Source organism: Coptis chinensis, chromosome 8 (genome assembly GCF_015680905.1).
Source record: "Coptis chinensis isolate HL-2020 chromosome 8, ASM1568090v1, whole genome shotgun sequence".
NCBI lineage: Eukaryota > Viridiplantae > Streptophyta > Magnoliopsida > Ranunculales > Ranunculaceae > Coptis > Coptis chinensis.
In genome coordinates, this window is record NC_141463.1 from 31083768 (window position 1) to 31110242 (window position 26475).

General features: G+C 37.3%; 1 protein-coding gene and 1 pseudogene across 7 annotated transcripts; both read right to left on the reverse strand.

Annotated features, from left to right (window-relative positions):
• Positions 1–769: 769 nt before the first annotated feature.
• Positions 770–6426, reverse strand: LOC147481058 (uncharacterized). 7 transcript variants are annotated; one of them, XM_086580866.1, is made up of 10 exons: positions 6303–6419; positions 6100–6220; positions 5169–5222; positions 4950–5074; positions 3416–4053; positions 3186–3300; positions 3032–3089; positions 1362–1449; positions 1151–1223; positions 770–1024 (listed from the first exon to the last, which is right to left on the reverse strand). In XM_086580866.1, exons 2-5 carry the CDS (start codon positions 6208–6210, stop codon positions 3555–3557), a joined length of 789 nt encoding a protein of 262 aa, XP_086436992.1. In that variant the 5' UTR covers positions 6211–6220; positions 6303–6419; the 3' UTR covers positions 770–1024; positions 1151–1223; positions 1362–1449; positions 3032–3089; positions 3186–3300; positions 3416–3554. The 7 variants fall into 7 exon arrangements, with proteins under 7 accessions (XP_086436992.1, XP_086436993.1, XP_086436991.1 ...); XM_086580867.1 differs by having other exon boundaries at positions 1337–1449; XM_086580865.1 differs by having other exon boundaries at positions 1151–1449.
• Positions 6427–6502: 76 nt separating this feature from the next.
• LOC147481059 (pentatricopeptide repeat-containing protein At2g13600 pseudogene) lies at positions 6503–8340 on the reverse strand (annotated as a pseudogene).
• Positions 8341–26475: the final 18135 nt, after the last annotated feature.

Consider the following 26475-nt stretch of genomic DNA (forward strand, 5'->3'; position numbering starts at 1 on the left):
GTGTATGAGTTGTGAAATTAACGTAGATCTAGGACCAAAAGCACTTACTATCCTGCCTATCCAGTTAGCTAAGACTCTCAAGTCTGAAGTCTCAACTACGTACATATGTGTGAGCCGTTGAGTTGTTCTTTCAGTAATTTGCGTCAATCTTCAATCTTCAGCATCATTCATTACGAATTTGGGCCTGAATGTCGCAGTCTGGAGCTAAAGCCCAACTAAATTCTCTGCCAATTTTTTTTATGTAAGCCTACTTCTTAAATCCTTGACATGGATTTGATGATGAAGATGATTGTAGAAGATGAAGAACAATATTTAGGACTATACTGTTCTTGTGTTTTCCTTTTGGTTTGGTGTAATATTATGTTTTTACTCATCAATATGCAGTGATAAAGTGGACGAGAAGGGATTGAAAGATCAAAGTGATTTTGATTTAATGGTGTGTGCACTCATTGCCAGTCTCATTCACCCGGTGGATACATAAGTGATGGACCGAATCAAGGCACTGCAACACTAAGAAGAAAACAGGCTTTTGAAACATTTGTGGTATCAAACGCATGCGCCTTGTTGTCCTCACTTTATGCCGTGTTTAGTCACTTTTGTACAAGGCGCTTCCTCAGGAAGGACATCAATTTTTTCATTATGTACTGCTATAAAATCTGCTATGTACGAACTATGAACTATGAAATTCTGCCAAGGACACAATAGACTGTTGGCATGCATGAAAATTCCATAGATATGTGTAAAGAGCTGGACTGTGACTGCATGCATCTTTGCAGGAAGTGTTTATTCTATAAAACTAGGACCAAGCTGCGTTAGAGATTAGGTTTGAAGTTTGAACTTGCCTTAGCAACTTGAACTTCTCTACAAGAAGTATCAATACATACTACTGGATAACAACATGAAGACCTTAGGTATGGTGTCTTGAATCCTGATCACATGAACGCAATCTCCACCAAGTCAGCATTCATCACTGGACCCGAATTCAGAAACACCACCACCAAGTACAAACTATGAAGTTTTGCATCTGCATTAGAACAATTTAGCTTCTTAATAATTCAACAACACGAGTTGTAATGAGAACACTCTTACAAGTTCACTGAATTTTAGACAAACAACAAATAAAAATAGAGAGTCGACAACCCTAACTCACTTCCCCTTCCAGCATCTCTGCATCTCACAATCTGTTGTGCATCCACTGATGAAGTATTCCAAAAGTATTTCAGCTTTCTCATTCCCGAAAAGCAATGAAAATGTCACACAAAAGTCAGAAAATTACAAAAGTCCAAGATAACCCAAGACTTTATGCACATTATGGGTAATGAAGTATATATAATACCTGTTTATTAAGAAACTTCTCTAACCTTTATTTCTAGTTCAGTTTAGTATTTCTGAACTCTTTTATGCAGCCCCAACATCATTAGCAACTTTGTATTGAATTTGAACATAGACCTGCAAATGATTGTGTTACTTACTTCAGCTAAGAAGACTGCATATGTAGAAGTGGGAATTGAAGTAGGAACCTTCAAATGGGATTCCAGAATAAGTAAAAGGGCTTCGACAAGATTTAGTACTAGAACACATAAAACTGGTTTTCGATTATTAACAAGGTCAACGCCCTGAATTTCGGTATCATAGCTCACAAGTTTGCTTACAATCTTAAAATTATGTTCCACCTTCTTTTCCTGGATAATCCACATATAACCAGTAGTTCTTACAAAACCGACTTCGGTTATGTTCTCAAGAGGAAGAAGGCCAAGAGGGAGTCCAAATTCTTTAAGAAGAGCAATGGCCATTTTTGTGCCCTCTTCATGTCCCTTCTTGACAATTCCTCCTTCCTTCTCTGCCATGTCTGATAACTTTAGTTTGTGTGAGTGTTTACTTTGGAAGATTGATTTACACAATGGGTGAAGGTGCGATCCATTTATACTTTGGAAATAAGTATGTGGACAAATATAAGAGATACCCAATTATTTGGGTTTCATGATTTGGATTGTAACTTGTTTATTTGGTGTGAAATCATTTTAACTTTTGTAGATCATTATCTTGTGAAGAGATGAATTTGAACTTGAAATTCGTTAGTAATCAAGAATTTTGTGGGGGTAGATCATTAAATTTATTTATACAGATGACCTCCGACCATCACATAGGTGGGGGAGAGAGGGAGAAGATGAACATTACTTTTGTTCTTACATTGTATTTTTTATTATATTATCTTTGAAAAGAAAAGCTGATAGAGTGGTTTGAGATGTTGGCTTACTAACTTAAGATGCCTGTTAGGATGATGACACGTGGCAGAAGGGGGTAAACATGAGTGAGGGTAGTTTGGTAATATTTGGTAAGTAAGGGTAGTAGGTGTCATTTAAGAATTTTTTTGGTGTACGTTGGATTAAATGGATAGGATGATGACACGTGGCAATTTGAATGATTTTGGTCTTGGAAGAGTCAATGGGTATTTTTGACCTTTTACATGGTGAAGGGTAGATTTGACATTGTACAAGCACAAAACAGACGGAATCTAGTCAAAGAGAGTTGACTTGGTCATGCTGTGAAATTGGGGGCGGAAGTCTAATAATCGAAAAACTGGGGGTGGAAATCTAATTGGCAAAGTTGCTGGGGGTGGAAATATAATTCACTCGACAATAGGATTCCAGTATTTTGGGACTCCTTGGTGAATTAATATTTTTCTATTTCTCTTATATTTAAAAAGGGAACCTAGCCCGAAGGCGAACTTGCAACCTCTCCCATAAGGAAAGAGGTACGCAACCAATTGAGCTATAAATTCTTGTGCGAAAGCAGGGTGATTAACTATGAAGATTATGGTACAACCGTAAAACACATCAAGACTGCCCAAGCATAAAAAACAGCCTAGACATTGTCCAATACATTTAAACGCACCCTAAATTTCAAATAATCAAAGTGACCATCGACAACCAAAAAGAATCCACTAAACTTTCTTGACTGCAGCTAAAGCCCCAAAACCTATGTACAAAAACTGTTTTTGACTCCATAGATATTATATAAATTACATTACCTTCAATGAACTGTTGATGTTTCCTCCTGTGAGTCTGTGACCAACTTATCGAAGAAAGCTGCAAAACATTGTACTGGTGTTTAATAAGCATATTACGGGTAAAAGCAAGAGATGGCGATAACGATCGAGAATTCTGAAATTGAATAGCTCCTACATGATGATTTTGCTTTTTTCTTGGAGTCAGGTGCAATATTCAGCTTCTTTATAAGACCAAAAACTTCTCTGGAGTTTACATCTTCTGCCGGAGATAAAAATGAGGAATGTTCTTCCTGTTTCAGAAAATTTACAAAAATTACTTATGTCTTTTAAAAGATAAATAGACAGGGGGAAGTGAATAAAATACTCCTAATGATTCAAACTCTATACATATTATGAAGCACATACAGAATGTTAATCGACATTTGCGATAAATTTGACCCGAATAATTGCCAAAAAGGAACTCATGGCTTTCTCAAGAAGGCGTATCCGTACTAGCTTCTGCTTTGTTTCTTCGTCATCAGAAGATAAGAAGACATCATCCTTATCAGTGAACATCTGAGACATCATCTGCTTTAATTTTTTTGAATTTATCCACACAACATTTTGTGGAAGCATCATCCATAGAATCCTTATCAAAGTCCTCACCATCCGCTTCCTTTTCATCATCTCCTTCCTCTTCAAGCGCAATTGGCTCTCTAAGTTGATTACCACCACATTTCAGCCTCTGTAAAACGTTGTCTGTAGCAGCGGCATCTTGTTGTTCAAGCCACATCCGATGAAGTTGATCACGCTTTGCGTTATCTATAGGCTTCTCTTTGTATCCAGACACTATCGGATCATTAAATTCTTCACTTTCTTCATTTTCCTCATCCTCTTCATTTTCTTTGAATCGCATTAAGTCATTGTCACTATCATCTTTCTCTTCCGCTTCATCATCCACAAAAGCTTTAACAGGATCACCTTTTGGATACACCTCCTCTTCACTCGCTTTGCACGCATGAGGATCAATATTCTCCTTGTCATAATCTTCTTCATCAGAAGAACTGCAAAGAATTCAGGAATCCCATTGCAAGGTCAGCATAACCAAGGATCAAGTATTGGTAGCACGTAATAGATTTTACTAATAGAAGTATGTTGCACACAGATCATATCTTGAAAAAATATTAGAAGCACACAGTTACACAAGCAAATGCTACGATTCAGTGTGCTGTGACCTGGTACATTTGGCTGTAGCTTTGGTGTATCCACCTAAACTCCAAATGAATAAACCATATTTTTCTTTTTCGTTTATTGACTTTTTAAAGATCTTTATACTGTAAATATCCTTATGAATGATGTACACAAAACTTGTAACCTACTATGTACTCAACTCCATTTTATCACATACTAATATTTGAATAAAAAAAATAAATAAGGTTAAAGCAAAAAGAAGAAAAAAAATAGGAATGAATAAGAATTCGAGCAAATGCTCCAGGCTATAACCAAAATTGTGTACCAATTTGGCCTGTCTGTATCCCTAAAAGCTAACACTGGGTAGCTAAATTGAGCTACTACTATAATAAATTTTACAATTGTCCAAGTTCAGAAGAACCTTTTACAACCCAGACAAAAGGTTGCAACTAGCAATTTTCACGTGTTCTTTGCAGACAATGCAAACAGCATACAAAACACACCAAAAGTCAGAAATAAAAGCAGATAAACTACAGCATAAAAGTCTTATCAACTGTTTTCAGGAGTAATTTATGAAATGTCACTGTATTGATAAAATATTTTCTCGTTAGTACCATAAAATTTAGAGTTAGTTCATACTACATAAAAACATAAAATTTGTATTTGTCAGCAAAATTCCAGACCAAAAGCAACCACATTACCAGTTCCATTATCCATGCAAAGAAGGGAAAAAAGAATAAGTGTGTCAAAAGGCTCTTCAGAATCATACATGTCATCCAGAGGAGCAGAATCAAGCTTCAAGTTCATGGTAAGGACTGATGGTGCAAGAACTTCTTCCACAGGACTGTCTTCTAGATCTTCCTCGTCACTTGTCTGGAAACCATCAGAAAGATCCTGCAGCAAAGACATGCAGACCAAACCTTTATTTCCTAAAATCTGCAAAACATTGGATGGAAATACAGGATACAGGTAGACATAGGAAGAGAACCTGAGTATCATTTATCGGAGCACGAAACACACATTTTGACTCCTCATCCAAAGGCTGCAGTACATACAAGTAAGATTAAGTGCTTCAAAACTACAAATTAATACAAAATACACAAAACCCATTTAGATGAGAGGACATATTCATGGGTTTATGTTCTTCAAACTATTTTCTAACACCGCTTCATGCTTTACATTTAAATACCAAAATACTGAAGCTCAAAAAAAAGGGCACTTCTTGAGTGGTAGATTCGCTGAATTTGAAAACCTAAAATTATTTCTCCTGATGACCCGATTACTGGTCACCTAGTACGCAAAATACCTACTATACAGAATTAGCAATGCTTAACATTTGGTACTTCAATATCTATGACAAAAGGACTAGCAAAGTTGGTAAAACCTTTGGGTGATGATACCAGAGGTCTGGGCTCGAACCCCGCCAGCATCAAAGAGTTACTGATCTCATTTAAAACAGGCTTACCAATAAAAAAAAAACATATAAAATTGGAGGCTCGATTTATTACTCGTAATATCTTTATTCACTTATTTTCTACCAAAATTCTGCAAACAATTACAAACTTATGTACCATGAACGTCCATAAGATGCGTACTTATTTAAATATACCTACATTACATTGTATTGGAATCACATTAATCTGCAAAGAATATGATTTAGCATATAGTAACACAAAATACAAACTTCCATATGTACTTCTTAATGTACCAGAGTTTTAGAGGAGAGTACTCATTGTGTTGGAGAGAATAGGTTTATTAGGACTTGGAAGTGATGCAGGTTTGCTAGCACTTTCTACATTACTGGTATCTACAGCATTACTATCTTCATTTGCAAAGGGCATGTCTCCTTCCTATTGATACACAACAAAATTATTCCTGAATATGAAAACAACTCCGCATGAACATACAAAAATCATCACCTCTTCTGCAAGTTCTTTGTCTTCCCCTAAACTATCATCACAAACTTGTTCCGGATGAAGATCAAGCACAACCACTCTTGAAAATTCATTGGTTTCAACATGATTATTCATAATGCTAAGTCTGCAACAACGAACCAGTCTCAATCAGAAACAAACGACAAACTAAATTTACAAAAGAAGGTGATCCTTATATCACAACCCACTTTTTCGAAACCTCTAGCTTCCTTTGCTGGATCTTCTCCAAAATGGATGAGATAGGTTTTTGTACAAGTGGCACAGGTTTACATGCCGCATCTCTAGTTTATGAACATTTACAATAAACATTTAAATCACAAATACAATAATCCTAAACCAATAAAAAAATGCAATTCAAATTATCATTAAATTACCTGCTTAATAGTCTCTGTGATCATCACTCTGATCCACCCCTGTCAGGATACATATAGTCTCTATTTTCTGCCCCAGTCCATCAGTCTCAAACTGCACAACCATTTGAGAGAATCATTCAGCAATGCAGCCTTCTCTAATATCCATTTCCATTGGCTCCTTGTATGTTTTGGACTCGGGATGTCCAACATCTAACACATATCTTGTTCTCTTCATCTGCGCGGCTAGGATATTCAACAGCTTGTAGACCTCCTTTCTTTGAGGATGATTTTTATCTTTTACCATGAAAACATGCACTTGGTTATTTATTTCAATCCAACTGCACCCTGGCTGCTTAATCGACCCTCGTGCGTCTCATTAGTGTCCTCACTCTAGCAACTTGCCCCCATTGTTTAAGCTCTGCATACATGTTTGAGAGTAGAACGCCTAGAACATAAGGACCGAAGTTACTAGGATCAAGCTCCAACAGTTTCTCTGCCACATGTGTTCCCATCTCAAGGTTACCGTGAACTTTACAAGAAGCAAGCAGGGAACCCCAGAGGACAGTATCAGCCTCCATTGGCATGCTTTCAATGAACATTTTCGCTTCTCGAGGCGCAGCCTGCCCGCCCCAAAACGCGTCAACCATACACGTATAGTGGTCTTTTGATGGTACCAAACCATGCTCCTGTCTCATCGAGTAGAAATACCTCCAACCCTCCTCAACCATTCCTGCATGACTGCAAGCACTTAAAACTCCAATCATCATCACATGGTCCGGTCTCTCACCAGATCTTAACATTCTACTAAAGAGAGCAAGAACTTCATTCCCTTTCCCATTCTGTGCATATCCCACAATCATAGCATTCCATGAAACTTGATCATGTTCTGACATGCTTCCAAACACCGATATCCATCTTCAATCGATCCACATTTTGTGTACATGTTGACAAGTGAGTTCCCCACAAAGATATCAGACTCCGGTCCTGATACAAACCGGATTCCATGTTTCAGGACGTGAGTATGAGCCTGTTTCCCCAACAGGTTGGCACAGGCGTTGAGGACATTTCCGAAGGTGTAGTGGGTTGGCCATATGGACTCTCTCTTCAAATGACAGAACAGTTCAAATGCTTCTTCATTCTCCCCGTTTTGGGCGTACATATCAATAAGCGACGATCCCATATAAACATCCAACAAATACGGATACTTAAGACATTGATCCATGAATCTGAATACCCATCTTCATATCCACTAGTCCAGCACTAAGAGCACTAGAGTATGAATACCCATTAAGTAGAAAATCCTCCCTATGCATTCTTACAAAAGAGTCCAATGCCTCTTCGAAATGATCATGTTGCGCGAAAGCAGATACCATAGAATTCCAGGAGCACTGATCAGGATGAGGCATTGAGTTAAACAGTTTAAAAGCTTCATCAAGAAATCCTGATTTGGTAAGAGCAGTTATAATTGAATCCCAAGTGAATGTATCCTTGTGTGGCATTTTGTCGAACAGTTTTCGAGAATCTTTGAGACATCCACATTTCGGATTGATTTGGTTTTGAGGCATGTGTTTAAAATGTCAGCAAAGAGGGTTGAGTCTGGTATTGATAGGTCGGACTCCGATTTTAGTTCCAAAAAGGAGCTCAACCGTATTAAGGATAATACTAAAGAATTAGCTTCTGAATTCGGCATTGATAAATTTGTCAAGAGTCGTCTTCCAGTTGATGAAGATGAAGACAGTGTCCTTCCTATCCCCCCTATTTCTTTGTCAAAAGTCAAAACCTATTATTTCATTATTAGAACCAACAGTAGAAACCCAGTGTAGTAAAGGCAATTACCGCCGGTTCATGCATTTCTCTTTAGAGTTTCAGCTCATTAATTAATGTCATGTTATATATGGGCTAGGTTATATGTACACGCTATATTTTGAAAAAAAATCCGTATAGAACACATATTGTATGTAATTTATCTTAAATTTTTATATTTTGCCGTGTCCAACAATTCGTGTCAATCTAACCTAGCTTATGGCCATGATTCATTACGTATGATTTAGTTGCTAGGGGTTCATAGTACATGCATGTAGATGAGATATTTTTCCTATTGAGCAGACGCATAATGCCTGTTAGAGATACAAGAGTATTCATATCTTGAACTGTGGTTTTTTTTCATATAATTTAATACTTGTCTAATACGGTAATGAAACTAATTTGGAAGTAACTAATTTGATACACAATATTGGTGTAGTAAGGGATATCATGCCACTGTTACTTTTCTGCTATGAAATGTTGTTACATTCTCGTTTGGTTCTTACTCTGGGGCATCACAACTTTTCGTGCAGTTTGTGCTCTGTTGCTCAGACTCTTTTTGAGCACCCTGTAGCTGAGCTGAATACCGTTTGTGCTTTTCTACCACATTATCACGGTTTCGAGCCTTTGATGGATCTGTTGAAGAGATATACTGCACAAACGGTTAATCAATGCCTTTTTGAAGGTCTGTCTGCTGAAAATCCAAGCGAGTATGTTGAGAGCAGGTTGGAGCATATAGTGCTAAGTAATCTTACATTGCCACCAAAACTTGCAACAGGTTTGCCATTTGACTTAGAACTCATTTATTTTTATTTGACTATATTTTTTTTGGCTACGGTTTATGCCCAAGATTAAGATTAATTGTTTGTTAACCTTATAGGGGATTCTACTGAGGATGTACCTACCATCAGTAAGGTCAAATGGATTTTGCGCATCTTGATGGAAACGGTGTCACTAATTAATAAAGATTTTCTTGATGATGATTTTAGTTATGGTAACTCCCAGTACCCATACAAAATCTTTACATAATTACATAAAAATTATAATCAAAACGCACCGTTGTTTTATTATTATTTTTTTGGGGAAGGGAGAGAGATTGTGCGTAGATGTTGGCAATGTGAGCCTTATATCCTGTATGGAGTAGGTCACAATTGCTTGAAGGTTATAATTGTATTCTCAGCTTGCCGACATAAAATTTTCTCCTTTTTGTGTCTACATAAGTACATAGTACTCAGCCATTACTTTCTTCCCTAGCTGTGATAGCATGACCCGGTATGACAATTGTAGATTCTTTTTAATTGGCATGTCTAGGACCATATGCTTTGGTGGAAGTTCAGCGTCTTGCCCTGTCTAATCTTCATACAGTCGTGGCTTTTCTTTTTGTAATATACTAGATTTTGGTCACGGTAAGCTCGGGATCTATTAAATATTTTGTGTGTTGAAATTTTTTTACAAAATGTCTCACACAAATTTTCGAATTAGAATATATTTTTATTGAAAATAAATCAAAATACGTTAATGACCAGCGATTATAGTGCATAGAAGTCTTGGAAACTAAAGGGATCAAATTGAGATAGTATCTTCACTTTGTAGTTTAGGATATTAATCCGTAATTTTCAAATATAATTATCTTAAATTCGATCTAACTTGTATAATAGTTTTCTTAGATTTATGGTGATTTAGCGGCAAATTTTAGAATCAGAATATATTTTTATTAAAAATAAACCGAAATACGTGAATGAGCAGTGATTATGGTGCATAAGTACTTGAAAACTAAGATCAAATTGAGATAGTCTATTCACTTTGTGGTTTAGGATATTAATCCATAATTTTCAAATAGAATTATATTAAACTCGATCTAGTTTGTATAATAGTTTTCTTAAATTTATGGTAATTTAGCAGATTTTCGAATCAGAATATATTTTTATTAAAAATAAACCAAAATACGTTAATGAGTAGCGATTATAGTGCATAAGTACTTGGAAACTAAGGGATCAAATTGAGATAGTCTCTTCACTTTGTGGTTTAGAATATTAATCTGTAATTTTCAAATGGAATTATCTTAAACTCAATCTAGCTTGTATAATAGTTTTATTAGATTTATGGTGATTTAGCGGTAAATCATCACCGTTCGGCTTACGTACTAATGTGTACAAATCACTAAAACAGATTGATTGTTTCCATATCCTCAAAGAATACACTACTCCCACTTGAAAAGATTTATCACATAAACGTGTCCTACGAACGGGTGTCATTATATTAAATTATTCTAAAAAATATTAGCAACTATGCATAGCTATGAGATATGAAAATTATATTAATTACTCATTTAAATTTCTTGCACCACTCTCTATAAAAAAGAAAGCACCAAACTTTGATAAAACTCATCGACTTCTTTTTATTGTTAGGTTTAATAATAGAAGCTTGATTGAAGCTAGTTTTATGAGAATGCCCAATGCGGCGAAGATAATATTGAAGCTACTTGAATAGCAAGACATTCCCAATCACAATAAAAAAATTATAATAAACACTATTTAAAATGCAAAACTATATTTGTCGAGACATTTATTCCCTTACATATAATACAAATATATTTTAGGGTTATTAGTTCAATGCATTTGCATCAAGTTTCTGATTTTCCATTAATTATTCTTTGAGGTTAGTTTAATGTAGTACGTTGCATCCAGTTTCCAATTTCTCATTAATTATTCTTTGAAGTTAGTTCAATGCAGTTGCCTCAAGTTTTCGATTTCCCGTTAATTATTATTTGAGGTTAGTTCAATGCAATTGCATCCACTTTATGATTTCTCGTTAGTTATTCATTAAAGTTAATTTAGTACAGTTGCATCCAGTTTTCGATGTTTCATTAATTAGCCTTTGAGATTAGTTCATTGCATTTGCATCCAGGTTCCAATCTCCCGTTAATTATTCTTTGAGGTTAGTTTAATACATCTGCATCCAGTTTCTGATTTCTCGTTAATTGTTTTTCTAGATTAGTTCGATAGTTTACAATTTCTATACAATTTACATACATGTAAGAGTCTATTTTTATAAACTCACTTTCGTTTTGGGTTCCTAATTACTCGTAATTACTCATGTGAGAAGGCTAAAAAAGTTGACATTTATACTTTGAGGTCAGTGCGATGCAGTTACATCCGATTTCCGATTTATAGTTAACTATTTTTTAAGGTTATTTCAATGCATTTGCATCAAATTTCTAATTTCTTGTTAGTTAATCTCTAATTTTAGTTTAATGCAGTTGCATCTAGTTTTTGGTTTTCCGTTAATTATTCTTTGAGGTTAGTTCAATGCATTTGCATCAAGTTTCCGATTTCCCGATAATTATTTTTTAAGGCTAGTTCAATGCAGTTACATCAAATTTATAATTTCACATTAATTATTCATTTAGGTTAGTTCAATGCAATTTCATTCATTTTTCAATATTTCGGTAATTAGTCTTTGAGATTAGTTCATTGCATTTGGATCCAATTTCCGATTTCTCGTTAATAACTCTTTAATGTTAGTTCAATGCATTTGCATCTACTTTCTAATTATTTATGTTTTGAGATTAGTTCAATACAATTATATCCAGTTTCTGATTTCCCGTTAACTATTCTTTGAGGTTATTTCAATGCATTTGCATTTAGTTTTCGATTTCCCGCCAATTATTCTATGAGGTTAGTTCAATGCGGTTTGCATTAGGTTTTGATTTTGTTAATTATTTTTGAGTTAAGTTCAATGCATTTGCATCTAGTTTCGATTTCTCATTAATTACTATTTTAGGTTTGTTAGATGTATTTGCATACCGTTTCCAATTTTCCGTTAAATATTTTTCAAAGACTTGCATCCAATTTCTAATTTCCCATTAGTTATTCTCTGTCGTTATTTTAATGCAATTTGCATAAAGTTTTCAATTTCCCCTTAATTACTCTTTGAGCTCAGTTATATATTTGAATCCAGTTTTCGATTTCTTTATAATTATCCAATGTGGTGTGTAATACCAACTTCTACTGATCCATCTGTAGTGTCCTTGCAAACATGACATAAAAAGTAAATTATGCTTAATTTACTATGTGGAATCATCGAAGATTATCCAGTTCCCAATTTCCTGTTAATTATTCTTTAAATTATGCATGACTCACTATGTGGAATCTTCAAAGATTATCTACAAACGGGTGTTGTTATATTAATTATTCTAAAAAATATTTGCAAATATGCAAAACTATTATATATTAATATTATATTGATCACTCAACCAAATTTCTTATAATGTTAAAACCTCACTCTCCATTAAAAAAAAATAACTCACCTTTGATAAAACCCTTCAACTTCATTTTGTTGTTTAATAATAGAAGTTTAATTGAAGTTTTGTGAGATTGCCTAATAAGGCGAAGTTCATATATATTAAAGCTACTTGAATAGCAAGGAGTTCCCAATCATATGGAAAGAGATAAGATAAACACCATTTTAAATGCAAAATTATACTTATCGAGACATTCCCACAACATATAACCCAACTATATTTTGAGGTTAGTTCAATGCATTCACATCCAGTTTTTGATTTTCCGTTATTTATATTTTGAGGTTACTTCAATGCAGTTGCATCCAATTTCCAATTCCGTTATTTATTTTTGAGATCGGTTTAATGCAGCTTACATCCGGTTTGATTTTTAATTAATTATTATTTTCAGTTAGTTCAATACATTTGCATCCAATTTTCAATTCCTTGTTAATTGTTCTTTGATGTCAATTCAATACATTTGCATCTAGTTTTTGATTTTCCGTTAATTATTCTGTGAGATTAGTTTAATGCATATGCATCCAGTTTCCAATTTCTCGTTTATTATTTGATAAAGTTGCATTTGCATCTAGTTTTGATTTTTCATTAATTATTGTTTGAGGTTAGTTAAATGAATTTGCAACCAGTTTGATTTCCGTTAATTATTTCTTGAGGTTTTGCATCCAAAGGTGTATTTTTTAGATTAGTTCAAGGTCGCGAGTTGCATCCGGTTTCCGATTTCTTGTTAATTATGTTTTAAGATTAGGTTCACGCATTTGCATTATGTTTCCAATTTATAATTAATTTTTCTTTGAGATTAGTTCAATGCAGTTGCATCCAGTTTCCGATTTTCCGTTAATTTAATCTTTGAGGGTTAGCTCAATGCATTTGCATCCAGTTTCTGATTTTCGACAATTATTTTTTTAATGTATTTGCATCCAAGTTTTAATTTTTCGTCAATTATTCTTTGAGGTGAGTTTTGGTTCGTCATTAATTGTTTTTTGACGTTAGTTTCAATTAGTATTATACATATTTTAAAATATTTGTCATTATTACTTTGCCGTTATTTTATTTTTTTTCATTTTCTATTATATACTTTGTGATGTTATTTTTTGTATAATTATTTTTAACTATGTTTTGAGGCCGTGTTAAGGATATATTCGAAATAAGTCGATGCTTTATCATAGACACTAAAATTGTATGATTTGTAATAGGAAATTAGTTTATACAAATCACCTATTTTTTAGCAATTTTTTTTATTTGATCAAATATATAAGAATTGGAACACTAAAAGTGTTTTATTCGTAATAGGAAATTACCTTATACAAATCACTTATTTTTAGCAATTTTTTTTTTATTTGATCAAATATATAAGAATTGGAAATACACTAACTCTCCAAATACAAGAATTATAAATACACTCAAACTCTCCAAAGAGGTTCCATGTACGTGGGATTGTAGGCTATTAAAAAATACTATCTTTCATATTAGAGTGCCACATAGGACAGAGAAAAAGCTAACTCTCATATTAGAGTACCACATAGGAGAGAGAAAATCCTCATGTAAAAATCACTGCTTTAGTATATAGATAGTAGATATACTTACATGAAAAAAAGTAGTATATATACATGTGTGTGGATGATATGCGTGTTTGTTTCGAACTTCGCTTCAGTTCCGCAATGTCAATCTTACACGTCAGTTCCAATCTAATAGTGTTTTACGACCTTTGAACGAATGGGCTATTGTGGTTTCCTCGCCTATATTATGATTGACATCACAATGAAAGAGATAAAAAGGAATGAACCAGAGACCACATAGTGTTGGAGTTATCCCTCACATGAGGAGAAAAGGAGTTCAGCTTGTGTGGAGAAGCTTTGAGCATTACGTGCTCGAGAGTAGGTTTGATCAAGCGGCGATCCTCCGGCTTGGCTTTGACCTCTAGTGTTTTTAGCGCGCACGCTTGACTTTGGCCTTAAAGGCCTCAGGCTCCATGTCTAAATTCATAAGAATTCTATTTTTGTAGAACCGTGAGTTTGCAATAAGTGTTGGCAAAACCTAACACTCAGAAGCGACACGGAAATACATAAGAACAGAGAGAGAAACCTAATCTTAAAAGCAACCAAGATTGAGAGATAACCTTTACAGAGAGACAAGCCTGTAAAGAGAAAAGAGTAATCTAGTAAGGTGAGAGACTGCAATGAGTGATTGTAATTTTCCTTCTCACTTTATAAAAGAATTAGCTCTTGTTGAAGTAAGCACCATTGACTGAACCATGGTATATTTTTGTGTATGCTTTTACTGCTTTACATTATTATATATTGTTAATAGTTGTTTAATGAGTTGGGCATGTTAGTTTGGTTGTAGGAAATATTTAGATTGTTGTCTGGAGTTGTTATTGTTCAAATACAAGTTATCTATGTAGTAGGGAATCGATTGGTATTGGTATAAACCCCAACAAGTGGTATCAGAGCCTTGGTTATATTAGCTTAGGGTGTTATCCAAATCTTGGTCGGAAGGTGTTTGACAAAACTCCTAAGAGAATATTTGAGTTTAAATAACTTGTAGAGATGGACAATTCCGTGAACACTCACATGACGAGTCTGAATAGGAAGAACTACACCATTTGGAATGCCAAGATGGAAGACTTGCTTTATTGCAAGGACTTGACACAACCCATTGAGAATAAAGGAAAAATACTGGAATCGGTTGCTGCGGCTGAGTAGAGCAAGCTTGACAGAAAAGCAATTGGGTACATTCGACAGTGGATTGACGACAATGTCTTTCACCATGTATCCCAAGAGACTACAGCTTTTGGCTCGTGGAAGAAACTTGAAGACCTCTATGAGACGAAGTCGGGTGGAAACAAAGACCTGGTCGTTAAGAAGTTTGCCAACACGAAGTACCAAGAAGGTTCTTCAATGTCTGAGCATCTTAACGAAGTACAGAATACCATCAATCAGATGCATTTGATGAAAATTAATTTGGGAGACAAAATTGAAGCTTTGTTTCTATTAGGCTCTTTACCCGAAAGTTGAATGACATTAGCAGTTTCTCTACACGGAGCATCAAAAGATGGAATCGTTTCCACGGAGATGGCTACCGCATCTTTGTTGAATGAGGAGACTAGAAGGAGTTCAAAAAGCAGCTCCTCTCACTCAAAGATCCTTGTCACAGAGAAATGGGAGAGGTAGAAGCAGAAAACTATCTCGTTCTGAGGTGATGATGTATAAATCTAGGGGTGAAGTTTAGAACTCCTAAGACAGGAGAGGCAATGTTACTATTGGCCACCAAGCGGTCACTTCAAATATGAGTCGCGAAACAATCGAAGAGGGGTGAGAAGAATAACCGCGGTACATGAAGACATGGTACGTAAGAATGGAAACATTGCGAGATACTACCGCACTAGTCGACGATATAATGGGAATTGTGTCAGATTGTGGTATGTGTTGTCTTAGTACCTCAGGCCAGAATACAGAGTGGGTGATAGATACAGGAGCATCCTATCACGTCACACCACACAGGGGATTCTTCACTACCTACAACTGTGGTGAATATAGTGAAGTGAAGATGGGTAACGGTGGAGTCTCAAAGATTATAGGCATTGGTGATGTTCATGTAAAAACCAATGTCGGCTACACCTTGACACTTAAGGATGTAAGACATGTCCCTGACATTCGGCTAAGCCTAATTTCAGCTGGGAAGTTAGATGATGATGGCTTTGTAAACTCGTTTGGTAACGGGTATGGAACCGAAAGCGAGGTTCCATCAGTAGTAGCCAGAGGGAAGAAAACTTGCTCTCTTTACAAAACACAGGCTAGTTTGTGTAAAACAGAAGTGAATGCGGCAGAAAAAGAAGCTTCTTCCAAACTGTGGCACAAGAGACTGTGTCATATGGTCGAAAAAGGGATGGAAGTTCTTGCTAAGCAAAATGCCTTGCCAGACATCAAAGGTACACATTTAAATAGATGTACTCACTGTTTGGTAGGAAAGCAACACAGGGTGTCTTTCCAAAGATTCTCGTCTCACAGAAAGGACAATCCTTGAACTAGTGCACATAGACTTATATGGTCCTATAAAAGTGAAGTCCCATGGGGGAGCTTTATACTTCGTGACCTTCATTGATGATGCGTCAAGAAAGGTATGGGCATATAGTCTGAAGACCAAGGATAAAGTACTTGGCGTGTTTGAGAAATTCCATAGCATGGTGGAAAGAGAGACAGGGAAGTTGTTGAAGTGTATTCGCTCAGATAATGGGGGTGAGTACATTGGGCCGTTTGAAGAGTATTGCCGAGTCATGGGATTCGGCCATGAGCGCACCGTTCCCAAGACACCACAACATAATGGAATAGCAGAAGAAAATGAATCGCATTATCATTGAGAGGATAAGGTGCATGCTATCTCACTCAAAGCTACCTAGAACCTACTTGGTAGAAGCATGCGCGATAAATAGGTGCATGTGATCAACCTATCGTCGCCAAAGCGGGGAATAGTGATTATCCGAGAGAGTATGGTCAAAGCAGAGATGTTTAGTATGGATGCTTGAGTGGTATTTGGGTCGCAGGGCATTTGTGCATATTCGAAAAGATGAGAGATCCAAGCTTGATGACAAAGCCAAGCGATTGCATTTCCGGGGTTATGGAGATGAAAAGTTTGGTTACAAACTCTATGATCCGATTAACAAGAAGGTAATCCAAGTCGAGATGTTGGTTCTTGGAAGACCAAACCATAGCAAACTTTGAGAAGGGTGAGAAGCTATAGGCTTTCACCAATGATCTTGTTGATTGTAACCATAAGTTCCTACCGTGGAACGATGCATAAGGCATCGAGAATGCAGAGAACCATGAGTTTGAAGCTTATGATGAGAATCCTATTGCTTTCATGATGGGATATAACCTATCGTATAGAAGATGCGATGAAGTGTATGAAACACCACTTGAGCAAGCGAAGTGCATCCTCCCCGAGGCACCAACAAATCGGGCAAGGAGGTCCGATGAGAGAGACAAGCTTCAACTGCATCCACCACATAATGATGTTTTACTATCCGATGGTAGAGAACATATGTACCATCAATCAGCACTTGAAGGTATAGACAAAGAAAAGTAGTTGAAGGCCATACATGATGAGATGGATTCTTTGCATAAGAATTACACTTATGAGTTAGTTGAGAAACCGGCAGAAGAAAAGTTCTCAAGAATAAGTGGATTTACAAAGTCAAGTATATGAGAGAACAATCCACACCCAAGGCACAAAACTCGCTTTTGTCAGGAAGCGGATTTGGTCAAAGAAAGGGATTGACTTTGATGAGATTTTCTCTCTTGTAGTGAAGATGACTTCTATCTCGGTGGTATTGGGTATGACCGCAAGTATGAACCTAGAGGTTAAGCAGTTAGATATTAAGACAACTTTTCTTCATGGAGACCTTGAAGAAGATGTCTACATGGACCAGCCTGAGGGGTTTGAGGTCAAAGGCAAAGAGCACCTAGTATGCAAGCTGATAAAAAATTTGTATGGGTTGAAGCAAACACCGAGGCAGTGGTACATAAAGTTTGATTCTTTTATGGCGGCAAGGATACAAGAAGTCCGGCCCGATCATCGCGGTGTTTGTTCAAAAAATTTCGGGACGGGATTTTATTGTGCTCTTTGTCAGATATGGATGATATGTTGATAGTTGGCCCAAATATCAACAAGATTTCTCGGGGAAGAAAGACTTGAGTAAAGTTTTTGAGATGAAGGATTTGGGTCAAGCAAAGCATATACTTGGGATGCGGATCACTTGTGATAGAAAGAGTAAGAAGTTGTGGCTTTCAAGAAAGCTACATCGGAGAAGCGTGTTGAAGAGATTCAACATGGATCAAGCCTACCGGTCCGTTGTCCACTTGCGGCCGGTTCGCATGACCAAAAGATGTGTCCAAAGCGGGGTGAGCATGAAAGAGTCAGATGGAAAAGATTCCTTTATGCATCCGCATGGATAGCTTGATGTATGCAATGGTGTGTACAAGACCGGATATTACTTTTCGCCGTTGGTGTTGTAAGCGATTTCTGGCCAAATTCGGTAAAGAGCATTAGGAAGGTGTTAAGTGAATATTGAGATATCTCGCCGCACTTCCAAATCGTGGTTTGTATTTTGGTGGAAGTAAGCCCTTACTTGAAGCGCTACACCGATGCAGCACATGGCGGTGATATTGACTCGATGAAGTCCACCTCGGTTATCCGGGTTACTTTTGTAGGGCAAAATTTCTTGGCAATCTAAGTTACAAAAGTGTGTTGCCCTCTCCACTATAGAAGCCGAGTATATTATATTGCAGCTACTGAGTGTTGCAAAGAGATGCTATGGATGAAGAGGTTCTTCGATTTAACCAGGGCTAAAGCGTAGCGAAACAGTTTGTAGTTCTATGTGTGACCGAGTGCCATCCATTTCGAGCAAGATTCTCGAGTTTTCATTCTAGATCCAAGCACATACACGTGCGTTATCATTGGATTAGAGAAGTACTCGAAGACAAGCATTTGTGTATTGAGAAAATCCATATCGACAAGAACAGGTCCGATATGATGACCAAAGTCTTATCAAAAGGTAAGTTTAATGTTTGTTGTGCTACCGCCGAAATGGTAGTAGACTCCTCCTGTTGATTTGGAAATTGCATGGATGTATCCCCCCTCACTGTTTGGGAGGGGGAGATTGTTGGAGTTATCCCTCACATAAGGAGAAAATGAGTTCAACTTTGCGGAGAGTTTGGATACGACGCTACCAGAGTAGCTTTGCAGCGCCGACCCACTTCCCATGCCTTTGATGACCTCTAGTGTTTTTAGCCACAAGGACTTTGGCCTTGCCCAAGGTGCGCTCATGCCCATGTCTAAATTCAGAAGAATTCTATTTTTGTGGACCGCGAGTTTGCAATAAATGTTGGGGTTTTTGGCAAAACCTAACGCTAAGAAGAGACACGAAAATACACAAGAACAAAGAAAGAAACCCAATCTTGAATGCAATCACGATTGAGAGATAAGTTTTACAGAGAGACAAGCCTGTAAAGAGAGAAGAGTGATCTAGTAAGGTAAGAGACGGCAAGGAGTGATTGTAATATTTCTTCCCACTTTATAAAATGATTAGCTCTTGTAGAAGTAGGCACTATTGGCCGAACCACGGTATATCTTTGTGTTGTGGTATGCTTTTACTGCTTTATATTATTATCTGTTGTTAATAGTTGTTTATCGAGTTGGACATATTAGTTTGGTTGTAGGAAATATTTAGATTGTCATTCGAGTTGTTATTGTTCAAATACAAATTATGTGTAGTAGAAATCGATTGGTATTGGTATAAACCCCAACACATAGTATTGATATAAATTTCAAAATGTTAGTGGTCGACATAGATTATTAGATGGTTATCAGTGTGGATTTCTTGATTGATGTGGATGAAGAATCCAAACATTAAATTCAATGTTTAAATTTTATGCTCATCTTGGAGATATATGTATTAATTAGTTTATGCTCTACTTGATCCATTTTTTTTATTTTTGTGCAGGGTCTCTTGATTATCTCAAGACCGTTACTGCAGTGAACCCTTCAAAGATAGATCATATTTCTGACATATTCGTGGAGGATTTGGTGTTTAATTTTGATGATGATTACCAGTTAAATGCAAACAAGTTGTGAAAAAATCGTTGTTTTGTATGGGTGGATTTCACGACTTAATAGAAAGGCTCTTTCTTTCTTTTCGTCAAGAGTTGTCAGGTATAATGCTGACATCTTAGAGCATCTCTAGGTGGTGGTAGTATACTCTTCAAATTTGAAGAAATTTTTTGAAGAATATGGTCGCAAATTTTGACTAACTCTAGGTGGTCGCAAATTTTGACCAACCGCAAATGCAATTATAGGCCCTACCACGCGCGACATTACCACTGTCGCCCCCAAGTTCAAAAAAAAACTCACGCGACATTCCCACTGTCGCACCAAATTAAAAAAGTAAAAAAAAAAATAACTTGCGCGACATTAGTAGTGGCGCTAGGCCACATTAATCGGGCGCGGGTGCCGGGTCAAAGTAAAACTTGGAGCCATTTGTATTGGTAGCGACATTACTATTGTCGCTCCACATCCGCATCCAAATTGCCAAATTTGCGAACAAGAATGCGAACAAACAGGTGATGCGACCATGAATAAGACCACCTAGAGATGGAATTCCGAGAAATTCCGAATTTTTTCTTCAAATATGAAGAAAATGACAGGTTATACTACCACCTAGAGATGCTCTTATATTTTGTTAGTTTCATGGTTTTAATAACCGGATCCAGTTAGACCGGTCCTGTCAAATCACTGGTTCCAATAAAATTTGGCCGGTTTTCTTTGTTAAGTAAACTCGGCCGGGTTGAGTAAAAAATCATAATATTTTAGTTGAGTCAACTTGGCCGGGTTGAGTAAAAATCACATAATTGAACCGATTTTTTAATCGAGTTGTGTTTGAACCACAGAGTTTATTGGTTTCTAACTTGAATTTGGCGGTCCAAACCGGTGATAAAATCAGTTTTATATATGATATGAACTAGTTCAACCTTAAAAATTTGACCCGAGAAGCTCCGACTCCAGGTCAAACCGCCCGGTTCAAACTTGAACCGGCCGAGTTGTAAAACCTTGGTTATTTTCCATTTCTTTTTGTTTTTGTGTCAACATTCTAATATGCTCTTTCTTGTTCAGGGACATGTGATCTCGATTTAGAGTCTTTTGACTGGTCTGCTTTTTATTGTTGGTTACGTAAAGGAATTGAAGATTGATTTAGATATGAGAGATCGTGCTTTGTCAAGACACTGCAAGAAAGTATGTGGAGTGTTCTTTGAGTGGGATGAACTGGAGGAATCATACCAGACTAACCAGAGTCTTAAAAAAGTGTTGGTTGCTCGAGTGGGACACCTAAATTTCAACGCTATGTCAAATTTGTACTTTATCACAAGGCCCAAAATATCGCCGATATATCCGATATATTGCCGATATATCTCGATAAATTAGTACACTGATATTGATATTTCTGATATATATCCACCGAATATTAAATCTTTTTTTCCCGATATATATCGGAATTTTTGATATGAAACTTTATATCGCCGATATAATCGATATTTCTGATATAATTGATATATATCAGTTGACTTTTTAACCATTTTAAAATATAAATCCGATATTTACAATATATTTCCGATATATATCTGATATTTCCGATATATCTGATATTTCCAATATTTTAAATAGTTTGGACTGGTTACCAAAAAAATGGATATATCCGAAATATCCGATATATATCGGTTTTTGAGTACACCGATATATTCATCGATATCGATATTTTGGGCCTTGCTTTATCAAGACTTTAAAATAAACACTATTTGTATATATCCAACGACTTGTTTGGTGACGCCAAAGGGTTTTGTAGTGACATTCGTAGTGACCGAATGTGTTGGTTAGAAAACTTGACTATATGCTAGTAGGCAATTATTTACAGGCAGTGATGACTTCTATTAAAGAGATTTTGGCATTGTTAGTTTTTTTGTTATGAAGTTCGGCTACAAGTTCAACATAGCTGCTGATAATAATGGTGTTTGGGTGGTGTTGTTAGTTCTCTGTTTCAGTTTGTTGTTGCAAGTTATGTAGCTTGAGCAGAATTAGTTTAAATATGTGAATGAATTATCAAAGTTACCATGATCAGTACCGCAAGCTGCAAAATCTCATTGATCTTCCTTTCACCACCACTGAATCCTACATTCACATTTCGATGTCCAATCCATCTTCACAATTCCAAGCTTAGTAGAAACTAAATCACAGAACTGCAAACAAAGTGGGGCCATTTATAGTGTAAATCACAACACAGTTTGCCTTTTGCAAAACTACCTTGAGCCAGAGTAAATATCAATGCACTTATGCACCATACCAAATAATTTACAGAGGAAAGAAAATAAGTGTTAAGCTACTGCACAATAAATGAAATTTAAGTAACTATTCATATATATATATATATATATATATACAAAGGGGCACTACATAATGTAGGGGAGCAATATCCCCACTAAGGAACATTGCAGACGAAGCACAAGCGACCTCAACGCATCGACCTCCAAGACCGATCTGCGAGCGACTCCTTAGAAGTAGGTGTGTAGGGGAGCAATATCCCCACTAAGGAACATTGCAGACGAAGCACAAGCGACCTCAACGAATCGACCTCCAAGACCGATCTGAGAAAATTAACTCCTTAGAAGTAGGTGTCGGGGAGCAATATCCCCACTAAGGAACATTGCGCAGACGGCACAAGCTTCGACCTCAACGATCGACCTCCAAGACCGACCGCGAGCTTAATTTTACAAGTAGGTGGTTTAACAAAGATACCTCAAGATTTAACACTTTGCCGAGACGTAACGCCACCACCGGATGTAATCATTGCCAAAATCTTATTTGTATTTCCCTCCCACCAGGGAAATAGGGACTACCGCCAACTCCCAATCGAGCATGACTTACACCAAAACCACTCCAAAGACTCATTCACGATCTCTACCCTACATTTTGTACACAAAGGGTACACGTGTAATCGAAGGATCTCCACTCCCTTAATCCTATAAATACCCCCCTCGGAACTACGCCGGACCGATTCTTCTCTCCCCAAGAAAAGGAAAAACGAGAAGATCGTGGCGGTTAAGCTCCACGGGCGAATTCGGTCCCATCCAAAGTCCAAACCCATCTCGTCCTCCTCTACTGTAATCAGGAGAAAACTAAAACGCTCCTTTACATTGGCGCCGTCTGTGGTTTCGATCACTTGAGAAACCAAACAACCTTCACACTAACCAGTAGCCAAAGATCAACACCAAAAATTCTCAAGCCCACGAAGCATGGTTAGCCTCGAAGCTCAAGTCCAGGACCTTGCCCACCAGCTGGGAGTTACGAATGAAAGTATTTCCTTACTCCGGGAGGAAAACGCCACTCTACGAGCTCAAGTGGCTGGCTACCAGCAGCAACAAGGAGGTAACGGAGCAGACAATAGCATCAATGACGTTAATCAACAAATCAATGAGTTATCACAGCCGGATTGATCGCGCCCGTGAAAGAAAGATTCGGACACGATTGTGCACAAGATGCTTAAAACTTATCGCTACGTCTCCGTTTCGTGCGCAGAGGTCCTCAATAAACCCTCTCCACAAGACTTCATCCACCACGCTTTCCATACGTATGCAAAGACGCGTGCCGTGTCAACATGTGGTTCGCTACATTCAAAGCTTGGCATGCGACTTCTCCAGTATGATCATCTCCATTGCCGATTATTTCCGGCCGATCGGGCGATGGCGCTCGATTGGTTCTTTTCAATCGAATCGACTCCATCGAACCTTTGAGCGCCTTTTATCGACTGTTTGCCCAAGACGTCCACAAATGCACGGAAAAGGCAGATCTTGATTCACTTTCGGTTGTCATTCGAGAGAAGACGAAAACTATTCCGGTTCCTAGGACGGTTCAAGGCCTAACCGCTATGCATGGAAAGCGGCTTGAAAGAGTCTTTTCGCCATTAATCTTGTCATTTTCTAACGCTTTGTCGAGTCGCGTAATACCGACCTTTCCGTGTCGTTGATGAAGGAACGCCAGAGACTCTCTCGGTATGCACGCCGAGTGGACAAATACATCAAGTAGCAAGAAACTTTGAAGCTCCACGGCTTAGACGAGAACCGTGAAGTAGCAACGATTTGGATCGTGACCCGGAAAGAAGAAGCGCCAGTCGCTTGCACTAAAAGCTCACACCCGACGGATAACGGAGAGTTCGCCAAATCCGACAAGTTCCCCCGCGATATTTGGATAAGATTGCGCGCCTCATTCTTCAAGGCGGGCGTGGAGGCAACCACTAGACCGACACGGCAAGCCATTCAAGGCTTTTCACAAAGCGAAATGCCATGAAACCGATGCATGCCGGGGCTCAAACATTATCTCCGTGGATCTTGTAGAAGCCGGTCATATAAAACAAGATTACACTAGCATTCGATGGCGACTGCGTCATAAACTAATGGCTCGCCGTGGTTATGCGAAGTCGATCTCCGCCGCCACCAAAAGAGGCCCAAGCTTCGTCCTCATAAAGAGGGACGCTCCGCTGATCGTTCTCCACGCGACAAGGCAACACTTCATCGATCGCGTGACAATGCTCGAACCATCCATATGATTACCTTCCCGGACGACTCAATTAACCTCTTCCGAGAGAAAAGATGTCGTGGAACCTCAAGAAGTCTATCACTTCACTTCTGGCAGCCCACGCACGGTGATTCAGTCGCGCGCCGGTGATATCACTTTCCGCGAGGCGACTTAGGCAAAGTCCGCCTTCCTAATAATGACCGGGGTAGTCCATGTCAAGATTGCTTGGACTGGGCCGTCAGCGGCGTCTGATCATTCCGGCAGTTCGTGACATCTATTCTACCACACTATGCAAGAGATGCACCTTCAGTGGAATCTTGATACCATACTAGGGCGGCGTTGGATCTCGAATGCACGATGTTTATGATGTTTGGTTATTCTTTTCAAAGTTGGCACCCATTGTTAATTTCTATGTTCCGCTTAAAGAGTTGGAGATAGCTCGAAAAAAGAAAATTGAAAATTTGTTAGCAATTGGTGAGCTTAATAGTGGACAAGGTGCTAATCAAGTTTGTACATTGCAACGAGCTGGAGAAACTCGATAGAGTTCTTACTATGAATCCATTTGTATCTTGATGGAGATGTATGATGCAATTTATATGGTTCTTGAACTCATCATGAAGAATGGGTCTAGTAACACGTGGGAAGCTAAGGGTTCTTATGTTGCTATGAGAGACTTTGAATTTGTCTTTATGTTTCATTTATTGCATAAGACTATGGGAATCACGAATGTACTATGTAAAACCTTGCAAGTGAAGTCTCAAGACATTCTAAATGTCATGGGTTTAGTCTTAAGTACAAAGGAGCTTCTTCAAGAGTTTAGAGAAACAAGTTGGAATAGTTTCCTTGGGGATGTGATTTCTTTTTGCAAGAAGCATGACATTGATATTCCTAATATGAGCTCTCGTCATATGACGGGTACACATCGTTCTTGCCAACATAATGATTGTATTATAGTTGAGTACCACTACCACGTTGATATTTTCAATGTTGTAATAAATTACTAGTTGGTGGAGTTGAAGAGTAGATTCTCTGAAAAGACAATGTAGCTTCTTTCTCTTAATTCGACTTTGGACCCAAAAGATGTTTTTAAGCACTTTCATATTGATGATATTTGCAAGCTCGCCGAGAAATATTATTGTGAAGAATTTACGAAACAGGAGATACTTATTTTGAGAAGTCAACTACAACATTATAAGCTTGATATGACTCGTCATACTTATTTTCAAAAATTGTCTATCATTTCTGAGTTATGTCGAGCTTTAGTCGAGATAAGAAAATCAATTATTTATCATTTGATTGATAGATTAATTCGTCTTGTCTTGACTCTTGCTATCTCCACAGCGACTGCTGAACGAGCCTTTTCAACTATGAAACTTGTCAAAACACGACTCTATAACAAGATGGATGATGAGTTTATTGCGGATTGCATAATTATATACATCGAAAGGGAGTTTGCTAACGAAATCGATATAGAATTAGTAATAGATGAATTTAATAAGAAACCTCGTAAGTCACAATTTCATTACTGCCATATTTTAACTTTTGGATGTCTTTTGTTATACTTGTCAAGATCTATTGTGAGTATGTGTCTATGTGAAGACATTTGTTTTTGCTCATTTTGAGTAGTATAATGAAAATGATTACTTTTGGTATAATATTTTGTCTAAAATGAAAACTAAGATAATGCCTTATGCCTATATAGTTTTTGGTTGGACATTGTTACAATTTTATTTATTTTTTTAGTTTAACTTAACTACATGACCTGTGTTAAAATTCCTCAATCCACCCTGT

Excerpts from the sequence above, each read along its gene's own strand:
- LOC147481058 (XM_086580866.1), bottom strand. The coding sequence starts at position 6,210 with ATGAATAATCATGTTGAAACCAATGAATTTTCAAGAGTGGTTGTGCTT. Across the intron at positions 5,223-6,099 it reads ACAAAGAACTTGCAGAAGAG|CCTTTGGATGAGGAGTCAAA; the intron begins GTGATGATTTTT and ends TATGTACTGCAG. Across the intron at positions 4,054-4,949 it reads TCTGCTCCTCTGGATGACAT|TTCTTCTGATGAAGAAGATT; the intron begins GTATGATTCTGA and ends AATTCTTTGCAG.